At 56.3% G+C, this 19,960-nt stretch overlaps 1 protein-coding gene across 1 annotated transcript in view; it reads left to right on the forward strand.

Annotated features, from left to right (window-relative positions):
* The window catches only part of PRKN (parkin RBR E3 ubiquitin protein ligase), a 1,179,505-nt gene that overhangs the window by 1,154,603 nt on the left and 4,942 nt on the right, over positions 1-19,960 (forward strand). The window contains exon 10 of the mRNA XM_058656181.1: positions 13,176-13,259. Coding sequence (XP_058512164.1) covers positions 13,176-13,259 — 84 coding nt within the window. The remainder of the gene's footprint in view (positions 1-13,175; positions 13,260-19,960) is intronic.

Consider the following 19,960-nt stretch of genomic DNA (forward strand, 5'->3'; position numbering starts at 1 on the left):
GTCCCACTCCCCATCCCCTGTCCCACTGCCCCTGTCCCACTGCCCATCTCCTGTCCCACTGCCCATCCCCTGTCCCACTGCCCATCCCCTGTCCCACTGCCCATCCCCTGTCCCACTGCCCCTGTCCCACTGCCCATCCCCTGTCCCACTGCCCATCCCCTGTCCCACTGCCCATCCCCTGTCCCACTGCCCATCCCCTGTCCCACTGCCCCTGTCCCACTGCCCCTGTCCCACTGCCCATCCCCTGTCCCACTGCCCATCCCCTGTCCCACTGCCCCTGTCCCACTGCCCCTGTCCCACTGCCCATCCCCTGTCCCACTGCCCATCCCCTGTCCCACTGTCCATCCCCTGTCCCACTGCCCATCCCCTGTCCCACTGCCCATCCCCTGTCCCACTGCCCATCCCCTGTCCCACTCCCCATCCCCTGTCCCACTCCCCATCCCCTGTCCCACTGCCCATCCCCTGTCCCACTGCCCATCCCCTGTCCCACTGCCCATCCCCTGTCCCACTGCCCCTGTCCCACTGCCCCCTGTCCTACTGCCCATCCCCTGCACTGCCCCTGTCCCACTGCCCATCCCCTGCACTGCCCCTGTCCCACTGCCCATCCCCTGTCCCACTGCCCCTGTCCCACTCCCCATCCCCTGCACTGCCCCTGTCCCAAGCCCATTCCCTGTCCATCCCCTGTCCATCCCCTGTCCCACTGCCCATCCCCTGTCCCACTGACCATCCCCTGTCCCACTGCCCATCCCCTGTCCATCCCCTGTCCCACTCCCCATCCCCTGCACTGCCCCTGTCCCACTGCCCATCCCCTGCACTGCCCCTGTCCCACTCCCCATCCCCTGTCCCACTGCCCCTGTCCCACTGCCCATCCCCTGCACTGCCCCTGTCCCACTGCCCATCCCCTGCACTGCCCCTGTCCCACTCCCCATCCCCTGCACTGCCCCTGTCCCACTCCCCATCCCCTGCACTGCCCCTGTCCCACTCCCCATCCCCTGCACTGCCCCCTGCTCCACTCCCCATCCCCTGCACTGCCCCTGTCCCACTCCCCATCCCATCCCCTGCACTGCCCCCTGTCCCACTGCCCATCCCCTGCACTGCCCCTGTCCCACTCCCCATCCCCTGCACTGCCCCGGTCCCACTGCCCATCCCCTGCACTGCCCATCCCCTGTCCCACTGCCCATCCCCTGCACTGCCCCTGTCCCACTGCCCATCCCCTGCACTGCCCCTGTCCCACTCCCCATCCCCTGTCCCACTCCCCATCCCCTGCACTGCCCCTGTCCCACTCCCCATCCCCTGCACTGCCCCTGTCCCACTGCCCATCCCCTGCACTGCCCCTGTCCCACTGCCCATCCCCTGCACTGCCCCTGTCCCACTGCCCATCCCCTGCACTGCCCCTGTCCCACTGCCCATCCCCTGCACTGCCCCTGTCCCACTGCCCATCCCCTGCACTGCCCCTGTCCCACTGCCCATCCCCTGCACTGCCCCTGTCCCACTCCCCATCCCCTGCACTGCCCCTGTCCCACTGCCCATCCCCTGCACTGCCCCTGTCCCACTGCCCATCCCCTGCACTGCCCCTGTCCCACTGCCCATCCCCTGCACTGCCCCTGTCCCACTCCCCATCCCCTGCACTGCCCCTGTCCCACTGCCCATCCCCTGCACTGCCCCTGTCCCACTCCCCATCCCCTGCACTGCCCCTGTCCCACTCCCCATCCCCTGCACTGCCCCTGTCCCACTGCCCATCCCCTGCACTGCCCCTGTCCCACTCCCCATCCCCTGCACTGCCCCTGTCCCACTGCCCATCCCCTGCACTGCCCCTGTCCCACTGCCCATCCCCTGCACTGCCCCTGTCCCACTCCCCATCCCCTGCACTGCCCCTGTCCCACTCCCCATCCCCTGCACTGCCCCTGTCCCACTGCCCATCCCCTGTCCCACTCCCCATCCCCTGTCCCACTCCCCATCCCCTGCACTGCCCCTGTCCCACTCCCCATCCCCTGCACTGCCCCTGTCCCACTCCCCATCCCCTGCACTGCCCCTGTCCCACTCCCCATCCCCTGCACTGCCCCTGTCCCACTCCCCATCCCCTGCACTGCCCCCTGTCCCACTCCCCATCCCCTGCACTGCCCCTGTCCCACTCCCCATCCCCTGCACTGCCCCTGTCCCACTCCCCATCCCCTGCACTGCCCCTGTCCCACTCCCCATCCCCTGCACTGCCCCCTGCTCCACTCCCCATCCCCTGCACTGCCCCTGTCCCACTCCCCATCCCCTGCACTGCCCCCTGTCCCACTCCCCATCCCCTGCACTGCCCCTGTCCCACTCCCCATCCCCTGCACTGCCCCTGTCCCACTCCCCATCCCCTGCACTGCCCCTGTCCCACTCCCCATCCCCTGCACTGCCCCTGTCCCACTCCCCATCCCCTGCACTGCCCCTGTCCCACTCCCCATCCCCTGCACTGCCCCTGTCCCACTCCCCATCCCCTGCACTGCCCCTGTCCCACTCCCCATCCCCTGCACTGCCCCTGTCCCACTCCCCATCCCCTGCACTGCCCCCTGCTCCACTCCCCATCCCTTGCACTGCCTCCTGCTCCACTGCCCATCCCCTGCACTGCCCCCTGTCCCACTCCCCATCCCCTGCACTGCCCCTGTCCCACTCCCCATCCCCTGCACTGCCCCTGTCCCACTCCCCATCCCCTGCACTGCCCCTGTCCCACTCCCCATCCCCTGCACTGCCCCTGTCCCACTCCCCATCCCCTGCACTGCCCCTGTCCCACTCCCCATCCCCTGCACTGCCCCCTGCTCCACTCCCCATCCCCTGCACTGCCCCTGTCCCACTCCCCATCCCCTGCACTGCCCCTGTCCCACTGCCCATCCCCTGCACTGCCCCTGTCCCACTCCCCATCCCCTGCACTGCCCCTGTCCCACTCCCCATCCCCTGCACTGCCCCCTGCTCCACTCCCCATCCCCTGCACTGCCCCTGTCCCACTCCCCATCCCCTGCACTGCCCCTGTCCCACTCCCCATCCCCTGCACTGCCCCTGTCCCACTCCCCATCCCCTGCACTGCCCCTGTCCCACTCCCCATCCCCTGCACTGCCCCTGCTCCACTCCCCATCCCCTGCACTGCCCCCTGTCCCACTCCCCATCCCCTGCACTGCCCCCTGCTCCACTCCCCATCCCCTGCACTGCCCCCTGTCCCACTCCCCATCCCCTGCACTGCCCCTGTCCCACTCCCCATCCCCTGCACTGCCCCTGTCCCACTCCCCATCCCCTGCACTGCCCCTGTCCCACTCCCCATCCCATCCCCTGCACTGCCTTCTGCTCCAGCTTCCCCCATCCCCTGCACTGCCCCCTGTCCCACTCCCCATCCCCTGCACTGCCCCTGTCCCACTCCCCATCCCATCCCCTGCACTGCCCCCTGTCCCACTCCCCATCCCCTGCACTGCCCCCTGTCCCACTCCCCATCCCCTGCACTGCCCCTGCTCCACTGCCCATCCCCTGCACTGCCCCCTGTCCCACTCCCCATCCCCTGCACTGCCCCCTGTCCCACTCCCCATCCCCTGCACTGCCCCTGTCCCACTCCCCATCCCCTGCACTGCCCCCTGCTCCACTCCCCATCCCCTGCACTGCCCCTGTCCCACTCCCCATCCCCTGCACTGCCCCCTGTCCCACTCCCCATCCCCTGCACTGCCCCCTGCTCCACTCCCCTTCCCATCCCCTGCACTGCCTTCTGCTCCAGCTTCCCCCATCCCCTGCACTGCCCCTGTCCCACTCCCCATCCCATCCCCTGCACTGCCCCCTGTCCCACTCCCCATCCCCTGCACTGCCCCCTGCTCCACCCCCCATCCCCAGCGAGGCTTCTGGCGAGAGATGCTGAGTGCCAACATGCAAAGTGTTGAGTGCCCTGGACACTTTCCCCGGTGATGTGGTCTGAGGCTCTCCCGTCTGCTGCTCTTGTCCTTCTTACCTGTGCTTGCAACATGTTGGCGGTCAGTGCTGACCATCATTAACCCTAACTTCACTGAATGCAGGCAAGATTGAGGTCCAGGGTGAGAAAGCAGATGACAGCACCGTGAAGGAGCCAGGAAACAGGAGGTCGGGAGACCACGGCCCGTGCTCTGCCTTGGTTCAGCCACGTGGGCAAGACACAGAAGGGGTTCATGGTGACCTGTCAGGCCAGGCACAGGTCCCTGTGGTGATCAGCCTTTACATGAAACGTGTGCGTTTACTCAAGAGCCTTGTGACGCACCTTTCCCAGCCCTGCCACGGGGAGGCCAGTGTGCTGCACACAGAAGCAACGAGCCTCCCCACCCCTTCCCGCCGAGCTCGCAAAGGTGATCCTGTTCATAAGGCCCTCACACCCCTGGACCCGCAGCTTCACTTCTAGTCAGGTGTCCTGCAGATTTCCTAGCACATGTACAGAATAACCCATGGTCAAGGACATTCTTCGTGACTTTATAGTGACAAAATATTGGAAGAGACCTAAGTGCTCATGGTAGGGGGCTGGTGAGATCACGGAAGGTTCATCTATTGAGAGCTGTCCAGGGAGGCGGGGCAGCCTGGTGTGCGCTGGCATGGAGCGGCTGTAGGATGTGGTGTGTGAATAGCGTACAGGTGTGGACTGTGGTGTCTCAGACAATGTTTTTGTAAAAATACCGCAGATGCATGCGTAAGCACATCCATTTTTTTCTGAAACAATCCACACAGTGATGGGCAGTGAATTCTCTCTGGGAAACTTTGTAAGCTGCTCAGGGAGAGAAAAAAGGGACTTTCTTATTCCACCTTTGGAATTTGTGCTACATTTACATACTATCCACTTGGTAACCTACAGAAGCTTGTTTAAGGCACATGACCACAAAAAATGACATCTCCACTGAGCTGGTAAAGAAAAGGAGAAAAATATATGACCAGTAAATACTTTTAAGTTAAATATACATACATAATCCATATTCTTATAGATTATATTTTTATATGTAAGTGTGTATTATATAAATAGAAGTACTTTGGGGCCAGTGCATTGGCATAGCAGGTGAATCCTTCAGCTGTGGTGCCGACATTCCATTTGGACACTGGTTTTTGTTATGGCTGCTTCACTTCTGATCCAGCTCTCTGCTAATGTGCCTGAGAAAGCAGCGGAGGGTGGGCCAAGTTCTGCACTCACTTGCGTGCTCCATAAGAAGCTCCTGGCTCCCGGCTTCAGGTTGGCTCAGCTCTGGCCACTGCAGCCATGTTGGGGGTGAACCTGTGGATGGAAGAGCTCTTTCTGTGTCTCTCCATCTCTCTGTAACTCTGCCTTTCAACTTAAACAACAGTATGTCTCACTGGTGCCTTAGCCGCCTGCCCCCACGTACATCTCTTAAGAAGACACCTGAGCCCAGCTTGGCTGGAAGGAGACCAGTGGATAGAGTCCTTCCATCAGGTGTGGGCTTCCTGTCAGCAAGCCCAGACTGTGCCAGATGGTACAGTTTGAATATATCATACACTCAGCAGGGGCATACAGTAAGACTCTGCATAACTGAAGAATTGAATGAAAATAAGCATGCACTTCTTGAGATTTTCAGAATTCTTTCTTATTAAAAAAAATTTAATTTGTTTTTTACTTGAGAGAGTTACAGAGGGGCAGGGGAAAGACAGAGAGCTTCCATCTATTGGTTCACTCCCTAGATGGCCACACCAGCCAGAGATGAGCTGATCCAAAGCCAGGAGCTTCCTCTGGCTCTCCCATGTGGGTTCAGGGACCCAAGGACTTGAGCCATCCACGGCTGCTTTCCCAGACACGTCAGCAGGGAGCTTGATTGGAAGCAGAGCAGACAGGATTTGAACTGGTGCCACAGAAGGAGGATTAGCTTGCCACTGCAGCCTGCCCAAGATTTTTAGAATTTGTTGATTTCCCATGAATAGAAATGAAGCCCCAGGGAGTAGGAGCCTTCTCAGTAGCCAACCAAATACAGAAACAACTTCAGAAGTTGCAAGGCAATAGATTTCACAGTATTTTTATGGGAAACTCAGTTAGGAAAAGAAAAAAAAAAAAGAAAGACTAAGGGATTTGGTCCCTACTGTATATTCAGCCACCTTCAAGGGGTTTCTTTTTAGCCATTTGGCATGTCCAGGGAAAGCACTTCTTGGTGAGTTTGCCTTCAGGCCTGAGGTTGCCTACCACCATGGAATTCTGTGTCTGTAAGGCACCGTGTCCTTGATAAGAAATAACCGTCACTTGCTTCTTTGCAATGCTGTGTATCCGTGAGTTATTACCTAATACCACTTCCATTCCTCAGCTCTGTCTCGTCAAAGTCGGTTTTGCACACGTCAGCACTGGTCGACCCACAGGGAACCTGATTCTTTGGGTACACAAACTGTTTCTAAAAGACCAGATTTATGTATCTCTGCTGCCATCTTCTGGAATCTTCTGCACTACATCGCTTCCCCAAGAAGCAGCAGCATGCACCTGCTGCTTCCGATGCTCCCCTGGACTGATTCTCTCCAATGAGTGGCACCTAGTAGAAAAGTTTTTTCTAGATTTATTTCTTTTTTATCTAAAAGATAAGTTCACAGAGAAACAGAGAGATCCTCCATCTGCAGGTTCATTCTCCAAATAGCCACAACAGCAGGAACCAAACCAATCCAAAAGCAGGAGCCTAGAGTTTCCTCAGTGTCTCCAACATGGGTGCAAGGACCCAAAGCTTTGAACCATCCTCTGCCACTTTTCTGGCCCATAGGGAGGGAGCTGGAGCAGAAGTAGGGCAGCCAGGACTCAAACTGATGCTCACATGGGATGCCAGTACCACAGGCAGAGGCTTAGCCTACTGTGCCATGGCATCAGCCCTGGGACGTTTCTTATTTACTTAATATTTCTGGAAATTCTGCAAATCTAAGGGCTATCCCAATCTGATTGACCAGCACCTGCTGGCTGGTCCTTGGTCCCTTCTCACACTCACCAAGAGGAGACAAACGCCCATCTCTTTTTGAACATCTCTGTCACAGGCTTATGGGAAATCAAATCCCAGTGCTCTATCACATGACTGCTCCACTGACATGACACCAACAGTCAGCATGCCGGGACATTGCTGAGGCTGCCCGCCCTGATCCCATGGCTGGGAGGAGCAGGGTTGCTGGTGACAGGCCAACCGAGTGAGGTCAGTTTCCTGCGTATGTAATGGACTTGAGTTTGCAGTGCCCTGACCACTCGTGGCAGCCCCTAGAACTTTGCCACAGCCCTTGCTAGGGTCAGTCACCCTGGAAATCCCTCTCACTAGCAAGGGGCCTGCTTTTGGCTTCTGTTCTGCAAGTTTTTCTCTCTGGTGAGCATCACACCCCTATGAGAAAGCCTTTTACTGTGTTTGCCACATGCCAGACATTGCATTCAATACACATGGTCTCCTGGCTCCTTTTGTACGGGTACAAAATCTAACGCAAAGAGTTGTCAAGATCACCCCAGTCATAAATAATCTAGGAAGCCCTCCAATGCATTTTCTCCCCAGCGCAAAGGCTCTCCTGCCAGACACCAAGCCAGTTATGCCTGTTGGAGAGAACAGCTGTCTATAAGGTGGCCTGGCGATTCACAATGTGATGAATCCCTACACGCTCCTCAGCACCAGGTGTTTTCCATCCTAAAAGTGGATGTAGCCAAGGATGGAGGATGAGGAAGGGGTCCACACAGACCCTGAGACATCCCTAGTTGACATTTTCATCCGGAGCCACCACAGACTGCACTTGCCCACACACATGGTGTGGACCACAGCACCGATGGCATGGCCAGTTGGCAGCAAGGCCAGACAGCACGTTGCTGCTATGAAAACTCAGCAATGCTAAGATTACTGTGTGTGTGGATCTCAACAGATCCCACCCTTGGGGAGGCTCGGCAAAGGTGTGCAATACGAAGTAAGTGTGTGGTGTCTGAATAAGGCACTGGCATGAATGGAGCCTGTCGCACCAGAAGGTTCTGGGGCAAGTGAGAGGGCGTGGAACCAACTCAGAGACCTGAGACCTCTGACCTGGAAGTGTACCATGGCTGACTTCATAGTAGAAGGTTCCTCACTAATTCAACCAAACATTACAATATTTCTTTAAATTAACGAACTTCTGATTTCTCTAATTTTTTAACTGTCATATTAACACTTAGCTCATAACTCAAACACACTGTACAGCTATAAAAAAAATACCACCTTTATACTGGTATTCTGCATACTTTTCCTTTCTGTTTAAGTTATTCGTTACTTTGCTATTCACTACTTTACTATTCCTTATTTTGTGACCCTACCCAGGGTCAGGCCCACCAATATCACCGTGTCCCTGTGCCTCCTGTGATGGCCACACCTTCTTCTGGGCACCTGCCTGAGGCTCTTCCCAGGAGTGTGTCCTCAGGGTGGCCTGTGGCAGCAGCGACCTGACCCTGTGTAGACACTGTGCTGGGAATGACAGCCAGGGCAATTTTCCCAGGAAAGCTTTGAAGAGAGCACCTGGAAGTTTGCAAAGCTCGTGCTGCGCCCTTCCCTGCCTGTGGACTTCCTCCCTGCAGCCTCAACTGAGCCATCAGTAAGCTGTAGGAGTTTCCGCTCCGTTCTAATGTCCTGGGGTCACTGTCAGCCAAAATATTGTTCAGTGGCCCACAACTGGGCATAGCACTGCGAAGTTATAAGGGAAAACCTGATTTCAATAGTAAGAAGGGCTAAGCTGCAATATAGTAGAAAAAATGAACCTATCAAATTTTCCTAATAAATTAAATGGTTTCAAATTTTGTATGTACCTGGGATGGTGACAGCGAAGTAGCAAGTTTCACTACAAGCTGCCAGCCTTGAAAACACACCAACAGCAATGCATGGTCAGGCAGCAGGAAGCACATACGCCATTGGGCATGGAGAACTTTCTCCGGACGATAACTTAAGGGAGGACTGTATCCCTGGACTATTTGGGACTTATTGTTTTAAAATGCAAGCAGGTTTGGATTCCAATTTTGCACATAAAAAAGGAATTTTAAATCAATTTTTTTACATCATTTCTTAAAAATGATTTAAAATGTTGACCTGGCTCCAGTGTTTTCCGTGAGAGCCATTTCAGCCGGAGTCCTGGCAGAGTGGCAAGTCCGGGGAGTGGTGGTGCGGGTGTGGGTACAGGCTGACCCGTGCAGAGTATGAATGCAAGCACACACACGGGGAGTGTCTGTGAACATGTGTGCCTAGGGTATGTATGCAAGCACACACATGGGGTGTGTATATGAACATGTACACCCAGGGTATGTATGTAATCACACACACAAACAGGACATCATATAATCACATGCAGGGCAGGTCCACCTAAACACTCAGAATGCGTGTTAGCACACACATCCAGGGTGTGTATGCTGCCATGCAAAGCGTGTCAGTAAGCATGCATACGGAATGTCTTCCAACACTCACAAGAAACATATATCAGCAAAAAAAAAAAACTATTCAACCATTTCAAAAACATTTGCACCAAAATAAGCATCTTTTTACTCTTTTCCACAGGCTCTTAGAGAGCCCTTCGTTTGTGTGTACACATGTGCACACACCCACATGCACACACATGAGCACATTCCCACATAGAGATATATGGGAAGACGCAGTTTCCTGGCTGTGCTGCTGGCTAGACACGTGTAGAGTGCATGGCGTGGGTACCAGGGCGGGCAGGACCTGGCCCTGCAGTGCGCAAATGGAATCTCCCTCCTTCCTCGGGGTCGAAGGGGAGCCCACACAGATGAGAAGGACACGCTCCCCTACCTACAGCCAGCTGCTTTTCCCTGGTTGTCCCATGTACTGGGTAACTCACAGCAGCACCTGGGACAGCAGGTGGTCAGATGAGCAGGGTTGGTGGGTGATACTGACATCACAGGAATGCAGCTAGCACAGGTGGTGTGTGACTGCTTCCCAAGTGAGCAGAGTGTAGGGAACCTGCTCACACAAGGACACAGCACTTTGACAAGAAAAAGATGGCTTTGAAAAAGGAGTTGATAGACAGGGGTGTCATTGGTTAGAACTGTCCCAAGACGGGATCCTAGGAAGGGAGAGGGACTCCCCTATTCTGGTTTGGTGTGTCTTCAGGGAGCCCAGACAGACCGCCGGGATGTGGCAGCCTTCTGCGTGTGGGTGGATGGAAGCTCCAAGCACGTGGGGACAGGAGGCAGGTCAGCAGAGTGGGTGCCAGACACTGAGTTGGCTCCATCTTGTCACTTGCCAGCTCCTGGGAGCAGCTGTCCCTTCTGGAGAGTTTGCACACTTGGCCCAGCACAGTGGCTCCAGGAGGGGTTGCCCTCTGCCCATGCCTGCGTTCCCCAGGACTCTGCCCACAATGCCCTCGGCAGCTCGAGGAGCCCCTCATGACACCCATGGGCCACCACAAGGAATACCTCCCTGATTGTTCCAGGCATTCGAGCCGTGGGTCCTAAAAGCACCGCAAACGCCTGCATCTCAGCCACTCAGTCATCCCTGGAAAAACAGCTCGCATGAATGAAAAAGACTGAAAAGTTTCATTTCACTCTTACATAACCACATCTACTGTACCAGAATGTTCACAGAGAACTTGTTTAGTTTTCATGGCAGGACCTTTCAAAAAACCTAGCTTCCCACAGATACAACATCCCCAAAAGCAGAGTCGGAGAATCCCCTTTAACCCCTGGACCACCTCGGCCTGGCAGCCGCCACAGCACCCAGGGGGCCTCAAGTGCAGCGTGTACGCCACCCAGGCACCCCTGTGGGCTCACTGTGGGTGTGCAGGGAGGGAATGAAGGACTGAACATTTGTGCAAGCACCCAGTCGATGTCATTGAAAACCTGAAATTTTCAAGATCAAATCAAGCTTTCTGTTCAGTATGAGAGAGACTCACTGTATGATGTATCTGAACCTAGAGTTGAAGGTAGAATAGTGGAGACAGGGACACACAGATGCACAGACGTGGAGTGTGAGAGCAAGCACTTCTGTTCTCTGGTCCTTTCCTCAAATGGCCACAACAACCGGGTCTGGACCAAGACCAGTGCCAGATCCAAGAGCTCCATCCGGGCTCCCAGGTGGGTGGCAGGGACCCCAGCACTTGGGCCTTCATCTGCTCATTCCAGACTCATTAGCAAGGAGCCAGATTAGTAGTGGAACATCCAGGATTCAAACCAGCATTCTTATGGGGATGCCAGTATTACCACAGGCAGCTTAACCCACCACGCCACAACTCAGGCTCCTGATCATCTAACTTTAACTTTCACTCTTGGAGTGGAGGCCAGTTGGCAGGTGCATCCATGTAGTGCCATCCCAGCCTGTCACACAAGCTTTCCCTGTCACTGGCCACGCTGCCTGGCAAGGCCCTCTGCCATGCATGCTCCTCCTCCCCACGTGAGCCCCTGCCGCAGCACCAGGGCGCAGGGGAACATGTCAGGAAAGGCCTATTTATTCTGACAAACTGATCCACTTCCCGGGTATTCCTCCACCGTGAAACTGATTTTATATCTCATCTCCTGGCTAGTAAGATGTGAAGCGTTTCTCTGTCATGCGGAGCCATCAGAGCCGCTTCTCTGAGAAGCAGAGGGAGGAGACCACTGGGCAGCGGCCCTGGGCGACAGAGCCTCATGGCCCCCTCCTCCCAGCAGATCCACGGGCGAGTATGGTGGCAGGGCTTAGGCAGAAGGCAAGATCAGCAGGTGCACTACCCCAAAATCACCACGGCGACCCTACTCATCGTGCCTTGGATTCGCTTTCAACTCAGAGAAGATGTTAGAAGCTCCAGCCTGGTGGTACCGGGGATTTGTCTAAGGGCGTCACACAGGCACACACAGCCTCTCCCACTGCACGTGGAAGCTTGCATCCCACAGGTTGTACAGCCAGTGCCTTAACAGGGGGCAGAAATTAAACATCAAAAATCATTTCCTGATGAGTCTTTACAAGAATACATTGGACCCAGAGAGGAGGGAAGTAGAACCCAGCTTTATCAGGTGCTGTTTGTGTCCTGATGCTTTCTCCAGTTCCAGCAAAGCTTCTCTTAAGTAAACTGAGCTCAGTCCCTGTCTTGTGCTGCCGAATGACAACCTAACCACGTCCCCGACACTGGGCAGCTCTGAGTCTTGCAGACACTGCTGGCCCAGCTCTGCGTGAAGCCAGCCTGGCAGGTGGCAGTGGGGCAGCCACCACCAACTGGTCACAGGGCTCACGGGGGGTGCTCGGCCGAGGCTCAGGGTGCAGGAGCGCCCATCTCCATGCTTAGCTGAGGCTCAGGATGCAGGAGCGCCCATCCCCGTGCTTAGCTGAGGCTCGGGGTGCAGGAGCACCCTTCCCTGTGCTAGCCAGTACAGAGGGTGTAGGAGCACCCATCCCATGCTCAGCCAGGACAGAGGGTGCAAGGGTACCCATCCCTGAGGGCCTCTGCTCCCTGAATGGCGACTGGCCTTCTGGAGCAGGTGCCCCAAGCCTGGGCCTCCCAAATGGCCTGGCCTCCTCCCCACCATGGTCTCTGGGCTCTGGGGGAAGGGCTGCAAAACGTACCTTTCCCTGGGAATCAAGTGAAGCTACTCCTGTCTACCCGTGCGCGCACACACACACACACACACACAGTGACCGTGGCTGAAACACCTCATCAGAATCGTTGCTGGCCAGAGACATGGCCCCTGACTCAACCAGTGCACCCTGGAAGGAGCAAGTTTCTTGCCCTTGTTCCCCATGGGCTCTGTGGCACTGAAGTCCAGAACACGGCGGTGTCCAGGAGTGGGTAGAGTAGGAATCTCACTGTGGGCACACGAGACAACCACCACCCTGGCTTGAGGTTTTCAGACACCCAGAGAGCCCTGGTAGCTCCTCTAGAGTGCCCCAGGTGGGCCCTACTATACAGATCCTTAGCCCCGCTGCACCTTCTGGGGCAAGGCTGGCACTGGCCAAAGTCTGAAGGACATCCTGTGGGCACAGTGCCAGGAATGCAGGCAACCTAGAGCACCAGGGGGCACTTCCCTTCTCATCCAGCTGCAGCTGGTGCCCCAGGGGAAGCTGGAAGGTCCCCCATGGCCTCACCTCACCTGCACTGCCCCTTCCAGCCCTAATCCATATGGACCTGGAAGCTCAGGACTTGGCCCAATGCACATCAGAAGAACACCTGGTTTACCTTTGCTAGAAGTGATTCTGCCAGTCAGAGGGAGACCAGGCTGCAGCTGAAGGCAGCCACCCACTGTCCCTCACTCACTCAGCTCTGTTTCTTTGCAGTTCATCTTCTGCCGGGATTGTAAAGACACATACCACGAGGGGGAGTGCAGCGCGCCCATCGAGGCCTCGGGATCCGGAGCTCAGGTACCGTGGAGGCCAAGCCCGTTAGCAGTCACTGACTCAGAGAAATCCATAGGCACCCTGCTGACTTTGTCTGGAGTCCTTGGTGAGAACAATCCCCATGAACACAGGTGCAGAAGCAGTGTGCTCGGCAAGGATGTGGCTGTCTTTATCCAGCTTATAAACCATGCTACATTGTAACAGCCATGATCAAAAAGAAGGTCTACAGAGCCTTGGTGTCAGGTGCAGGCTCCTAGGCCTAGGGAAAAGCAAACACATCTTATTAGTTAATTACAACGCACCAAACCTCAGAAGGGAGGAGTAAAAGCCCAGCACAGTGGATAAATTTCCTCTCAATAGAAAACCTAGGGAGCTTCAGATGCCAAACCCATGCAGGTCAACCTGTGAGTCATTTTGTTGACAGCAACTTGGTATCCACAGAACTCCCAGAACTGCTCTTTATTTCTCTAATCATTTCAAAGGCAGAGGGACAGAGATCTGAAACACCCTCCCGAGCCCAGGCTGAGTGAGTTACGGCCTAGCCAGGTCTCCCACGTGCATGTCAGGGACCCGTGTCCTCTGCCAGTCCTCTGCCATCTTCCCAGGCCCATGAGCAGCTGGATGGGAGATGGAGACGCTGGAACAGGAGCCAGGCAAGGTCCCACACGGCTCCACAACTGCCCACGTAGTTGAGTTTCCCAGGAGAATTTTAAAGATCTGAATGCCACGGAATCTGCCCGTGCAGAATGGGCTGCCCATGCAGAATGGGCTGCCCAGCAGACATTGGCAGGTGCAAGGACCCAACCCTGTCGGGGCTTAGATGAACGTAACCAGTGGACGCAGGTCTTCTTCGGTAGCTCCCGGGTTGGTGGCTCTGGGCGGAGGGGGAGACTCAGGATTCCGTGGATCCTCTGAGCGTTCAGTTCACCTGAGAGGATGGGAGCAGATTTGGCCTGGCAGGTACTACCCACATGCTCAGTAGACAAGAGACATGCGGCCACCCCGGGCCTCTGTTGGTTATGTTCATTTAGGAACGGGAGTAGCAAGGGGAAGAGAAAGCTGCTTAGCCAGAAGGTGCCCGAGAGCCAAACCCCATTTATTTTCTTCTTTAGTGCAAAAAATTTACATTGCCCCAGTTTAAAAAAAAAAAAAACACTAAAGCATCCACGTTTCATTCAGCAAAATCAAACAGAGATCAACCACAGATGGCCACAGTCAAGGAGGCCACCCACAAGCAGAGGCGGCCAACACATGGCAGGCTGAGGGTCCCTGTGGGTGCAACGCCCATAAAACTCTGCACATTTTTTTCATAGCACACATCTTCACACATTATAAGAGAAAGAGAGAGAAAGAAAGGGAGGGAGAGAGAGAGGGAAGGAAGAAGAAAGGAAGAGAAAGGAGGAAGGGAGGTGACATTTTGAGGTGGCCTTGAGGAGTTGTCCCAGTGGCCAGCAGGACGCCCACAGAAGATGTATGGGAGGAGAGTGAGTGATTATGGGATGCACCAGACCCAATGCCAGCACATCCCTTTCGGAGGGAGGCTTCCTGGCTCAAACACGGAACCTGGGCTGGTTTGTCAGCAGGAGAGCAGGGGCTGCTAAGGGACCGCCCACCTGCGGATTTGGCCTCCAGAACTGGTCTGCTTCCTGAGAGGGGATGGCGCCCTCTAATGGCAATACAGGGAAGAGGCCATGGAGCTCTCTGGGACCCCCTTCCCACAGGGTCCCCTTGGGACACCTCCACTTCGGTGCTCAGATTCCAATGTATGATTTCCCAGGGGACACACACACCACCACCATGACACCCACAACTGTCACATTGCCCAAAGCACCAACATTCCAGCCTTTACTATTGCATGGCCCAGAGCGCTGCCCTGGAATGGATCTCACCTCACCACACTCCTTCCCCCCTAATGAGACATCTCAGCCATCCAGTTACCACTTGTACTCATGTACTGAGCAGGCGCAGCTGGGAGCCAGCTTGGGTCCTCCTCCCGTGGCCCATAAGCAGCACCACCGCTGTGCGCCCAGGGAGACCACGGTGCCACATTGGAGCATCCACGCATTCTGCTTGTGCCCCGGTGCCCATGGCCTTACCTATGTGCCCCATGGGGGCTCTGAAGTGCCATCTTCGCGGGACTCGGGCCACACCAGCAGCCCCTTTCCTCACACTGCACAAGCCTCAGCTGCAAGAGCCCTGGAGGTCTCCTCTACTGAGACGTTCCCAGCTCTCTTGCTGGCTGTGTGACAGGCGTTCCCACGCTGGACTCTCCGTCTGCCCTAAGGGCTGCCAGCAGCAAGCCTGGCCCTGGCACAGCCCTGTGCAGCACACAAAGCACCCAGCGCCAGGTCTCACACTAGCAACGGGCAGGAGGGCTTCCACCTTTAACACCTGCTCCACACTGTGGGTCCTCGGGCAGGGAGGGGTGGGGTTCCCACTTGCCCGGAGGAGCCATCTCGGGGGTGGCACTGCCCGGGAGCAGCTTCTTCAGGAGGAGAAGGCGGCAGGATTGGGCAGCTGGGAATGATAACAGCAGCACAGGTGCAGCTGCAGAAGGGGAGGGCACTCGGGGGCTGAGAGCAAAGGTGAGGAGGCTGTGGACTTGGCTTTGGGCGTTACCTGGTTGTGGGATGGGAGTCCAGTCGCCCCACTTGGTGCATGGCTGTGGCCAAGTGAGGCAGCCTCTGCTGAGGCGCTCCCCACATTGCATCTCGGCCGCGACCGACTCAGCAGCAGCCGGCATTCCCAGCACCCAGGGAGAACATGGACCCTCAGCGCCAAGCCGGGGCAAGCCAGAGGTCTCTGCTGGATGCCTGATGGGTGTGGGCCCAGAGGCACTGGGCACCAGTGAGGACAGCGGGGGACACAGGCAGCAGGCGGGTGTGAGGCAGGCAAGCCCCACCCCTGGTCTGGGCAGTGGAGAAGATGGGTAGGAGGTGACGAACTCCTGTTGCAGTTCCTAGGGGGAAGGTGGTGAGGCAGGAGGGCGGGAACAGAAGTGGGTTGGGCAGGCAGCGGTGAGCCCCCTGTGAACAGGTGTTCCGGGGAACAGCCCCAGATGCCTGGAGCCCTGAGGGCACAGCTGGACTGCAGCCAGCAGGGAAGACAAGAGTGGCTGTCACCAGCTGTCTGCTCCTCACCCAGGACCTCCACAGTCCCCGCAGATTTGTACTCTAGGCCAGGGCTGTACCACCTGCCCCGGTTTGCTCTCGGATGTCTTGGCCCCCATATTGCACCACCGTCACTGCTTGGCTGTTCCCCACCATTCCCACAAACCCTTGGTTTGGGTTGGCATTTCCCAGTCATCTCTTGGTATAAGTAAAACACTGCGATGGGTGCCACTTCTAACCCCCTGACGCGGACTGCTGCAGTCACCAACAAAGCCAGCCAGGCCACTTCCCCTGCCCCTCTGCCCAGACATTCCACCTCAGGGAGGTGGGGAAGTGTGGGGGCCACCCCATACCCACTGTGGAGCATGTGCGAACTGCTCTGAAGGCCAGCAGGACGCAGGCTGGGGGCACCTCCATGTGGCCTCCTTTCTCCCACACCACCTCCAACAACCTCCTGAGCTGAGAACTTGGCAGTGAGAATCACAATTGCAAGAAACATTTTTGTAAATCAGGAAATACTGCAAAGCCATGCAAGTCAAACTTTGGGGAGTGGATTTTTTTTTTTAAGATTTGTTTATCCATTTGAAAGGCACAGTTACAGAGAAGGAAAAACAGAAAGGTTCCTCTGTCCTCTAGTTCACTCCCCAAATGGTTGCAATGGCCAGAACTGGCCTGGTCCTAAGCCAGGAGCTTCTTTCAGATGTCTCATGGATGCAGGGGCCCAAGGACTTGAGCTGTCTTCAGCTGCTTTTCCCAGGCCATAAACAGGGAACTGGGTTGGACATGGAGCAGCCGGAACTCAAACCAGCAACCAAATGGAATATAGGCACCACAGGTGGAGGCTTAGTGTACTATGCTACTCTGTCAGTCCCGGGAGTGGGTGTCTGAAGAGAGAGGAAGCCACGGGTCCAGTCTGAAGGAACATGAAGGCACACCCATGTGTATAGCTGCACTCACGCATGGGCACAAGCAAACACACACACACACACACACACACTGACCACTTGGTCCACTCTGACAGAGCCGGTGAGCATAAAGGCAAGGGTTCATCTTGGCTCGGGTTCAGGGAGTTCAAGGGCATGGCAGTGGCGTCCACTCCATCCCCAAACCCCTGATGCTGCAGGAAGCTCCTCCAGCCCGGCGTCCACCCTGAGAGACACAATCTGACAGTTCTACAGGACCATTACCCTCTCACCCCCCGTTCGAGCTCAGCACCCCAACCCCATCCAGGGAGCTGGGCTGACCACTGCAAATGGGGCTAACTGAATTCCAGGGGGCTCAGCATCTGGGCCAACTCCCTGTGAAAGATTTCCCCAGTGTAAATCCCTCCCCCAGCTCTGCAAGTCTGTATCGTGTGTGCACGTCGCATGCACTTCATTAACCCACAGAGTCAAGGGGGTGGGAAGCCAGTGACAGAACTCTAACTGCACACACACACCTATACACTATGTATCTGTAATACACACCACACTCATTCATGCACACTCACACATGCCACACGGGTGTGCTGCACACAACGCACATGCACGCACTGCACACCACACAACTTACTGTGATCTCCGCTGCCAGAAATGAATCCATTCTCTGCACCTCCACTTGGAGCAGCAGAGAGGCACGGAGCCACCAGATGGCGCTAGACCCTATAAAAAGTTGGACGCTTGCAAGGTGCTCGCCTGTGGCCCATGAGCATGTGTAACTCTTAAATGTCCAAGTCAAGAATCTTAAAAACCTAAGATGGAAGTGACACTGGGGGAAACGGGTGGATGCCCCTATCTGATTCACACATCTTTCCCTTCCCCCCAACCCAGGGTCACCCCCTCCCTCCACATAGCGGCACAGCTCACAACAGCAGAGGGCAAGGGCAGCAAAAGGCCCATCTGAGCAAAGCACAGAGGAGACGGAGAAATCAAGAACTGAGGCCCAATTGCCTTAAATCCTCTGCTCACTGACAGCTTAGGAGTCAGGCTGGCAGAGCCAGCTCTCGTCACCCCGGCAGGTCGTGTTGACACCAGCCCCGGTCCTGGTGGGGAAAACGGCTCATGTGCCCCATTTGGTTACCTCCTAGCCAAGGAAGCCCAATCTGTAACCAGATGTTAAACTGAGAGGACCTGATGAAATAACGCCGGGGGTGACAGTAGCTCAGAGTGCACAGATCTGGGGGGCACTCGTGGGGTAGTCCTGAATTGCACCCAGAATTCCATCAGCCTAGGGGGCTCCACAGGCCCCCTGCCAACAACCTCCCACAATCTCTTGAGGGGGAGCTTGCAGCCTAGGGGTTTAAAAGTCTATCAAACCCACCCAGCACCCTGATGGCTAATGTATTTAAACCCTTCTTTCACATGTATGTCCAGCTTTCCCACCAAAAAAGAAGATAGCAAGAAAAGAGTGTGGGGTGGTTGTTGTGGCACAGCAGGTGCAGCTGAGCCAGGCACCCGTAACCCTGAGTCAGGGTGCCTGGAACCCTGCTCAACCTCCACCCTAACCCAGCTTGCTGCTAACACACCCCACAAGACAGCTCTGCCTCTCACATGGGGGGCCCGGATAGGGTGCCTGGCTTTTGCCTGGCACAGCCTGGACTGTTGAGGACATTTGGGGAGGGAACTAGCTGATGAAACACTTGTAATGAAAGCAACAAAAGGAGTGTTGTTGCCATACTTTGCTGAGCAGTCTGTTCTGGATAATAATTAGTTCCAGGCCCTGAAAAAGCTGCCATTCTCCTGATACCAGCAGGGGGCAGGCTGCTCCCAGACAGTGGCATCCGCCAGTTGGTAGGAAGGCTGGAGGAGGAGGAGGACCAGGAGAGGCGCTCAGTGTACCCCAGTCTGCACACGCTGCATCTATACTGCGCCTGTCTCCTTGGCGCTGGCACGCGGGCACCCTGGTTAGCTTGTGTGCTCAAGGTTTGATGCAGCCAGTATACAGTGAGTGAGGCTGGGGTCGACGGGGTGAGGGGGCGACGTCCACATCTCCTGTCAGAGTCGCTGGGTTCTAGTCCCAACTGGGCTCCCGACTGTGGGTCCCTGCTAATGCGCACTCTGGGCAGCAACAGACAATGGTTCAGACACTGAAGTCCTTGCAACCTGTGTGGGAGACCTGCACTGAGGTGCCAGCTCCCAGCTTCACCCCAGCCTGACCACGTCCTGGCCGTTACGGGCATTGCCAGACACGGTAACTGCAATGCCCTGCCCGTGCCCGTGCCCACTCCTGATGGCTCAGACCCGTGCACCTGTCCACACGGAACAGCGACGCCTGCCAGAGCCATGGACGGGCTGTCCTAGCGATCCTGAGACAGCCTGGCTCTTGCCCTGTCTCTCTATTCCTGTTTTAATTTTTGCTTTCCCTTTCTCTGTCTCCATGGAAATATACATGGGAACTTCTGCAAGTTGGTAGAACTCACAGATAACGCCCCCTAGAGGCATTTCCAACTTCTGGGCCCCATCACACCTGCCCATGCCAAATCCCAAGAATCAGTGACCAAGCCGGTGGACACGCAGCTCTAAAACGAGACCGTTCCAGAAGGGCTGATGTGAGCGTGGACACACTCAGAGGACACGCCCATCTCCAGGGAGCTGTTGCTTGGATGGCCGCCGGCAGGCTGGGCTCCAGCTACATCTC

Source organism: Ochotona princeps, chromosome 1 (genome assembly GCF_030435755.1).
Source record: "Ochotona princeps isolate mOchPri1 chromosome 1, mOchPri1.hap1, whole genome shotgun sequence".
Classification (NCBI taxonomy): domain Eukaryota; kingdom Metazoa; phylum Chordata; class Mammalia; order Lagomorpha; family Ochotonidae; genus Ochotona; species Ochotona princeps.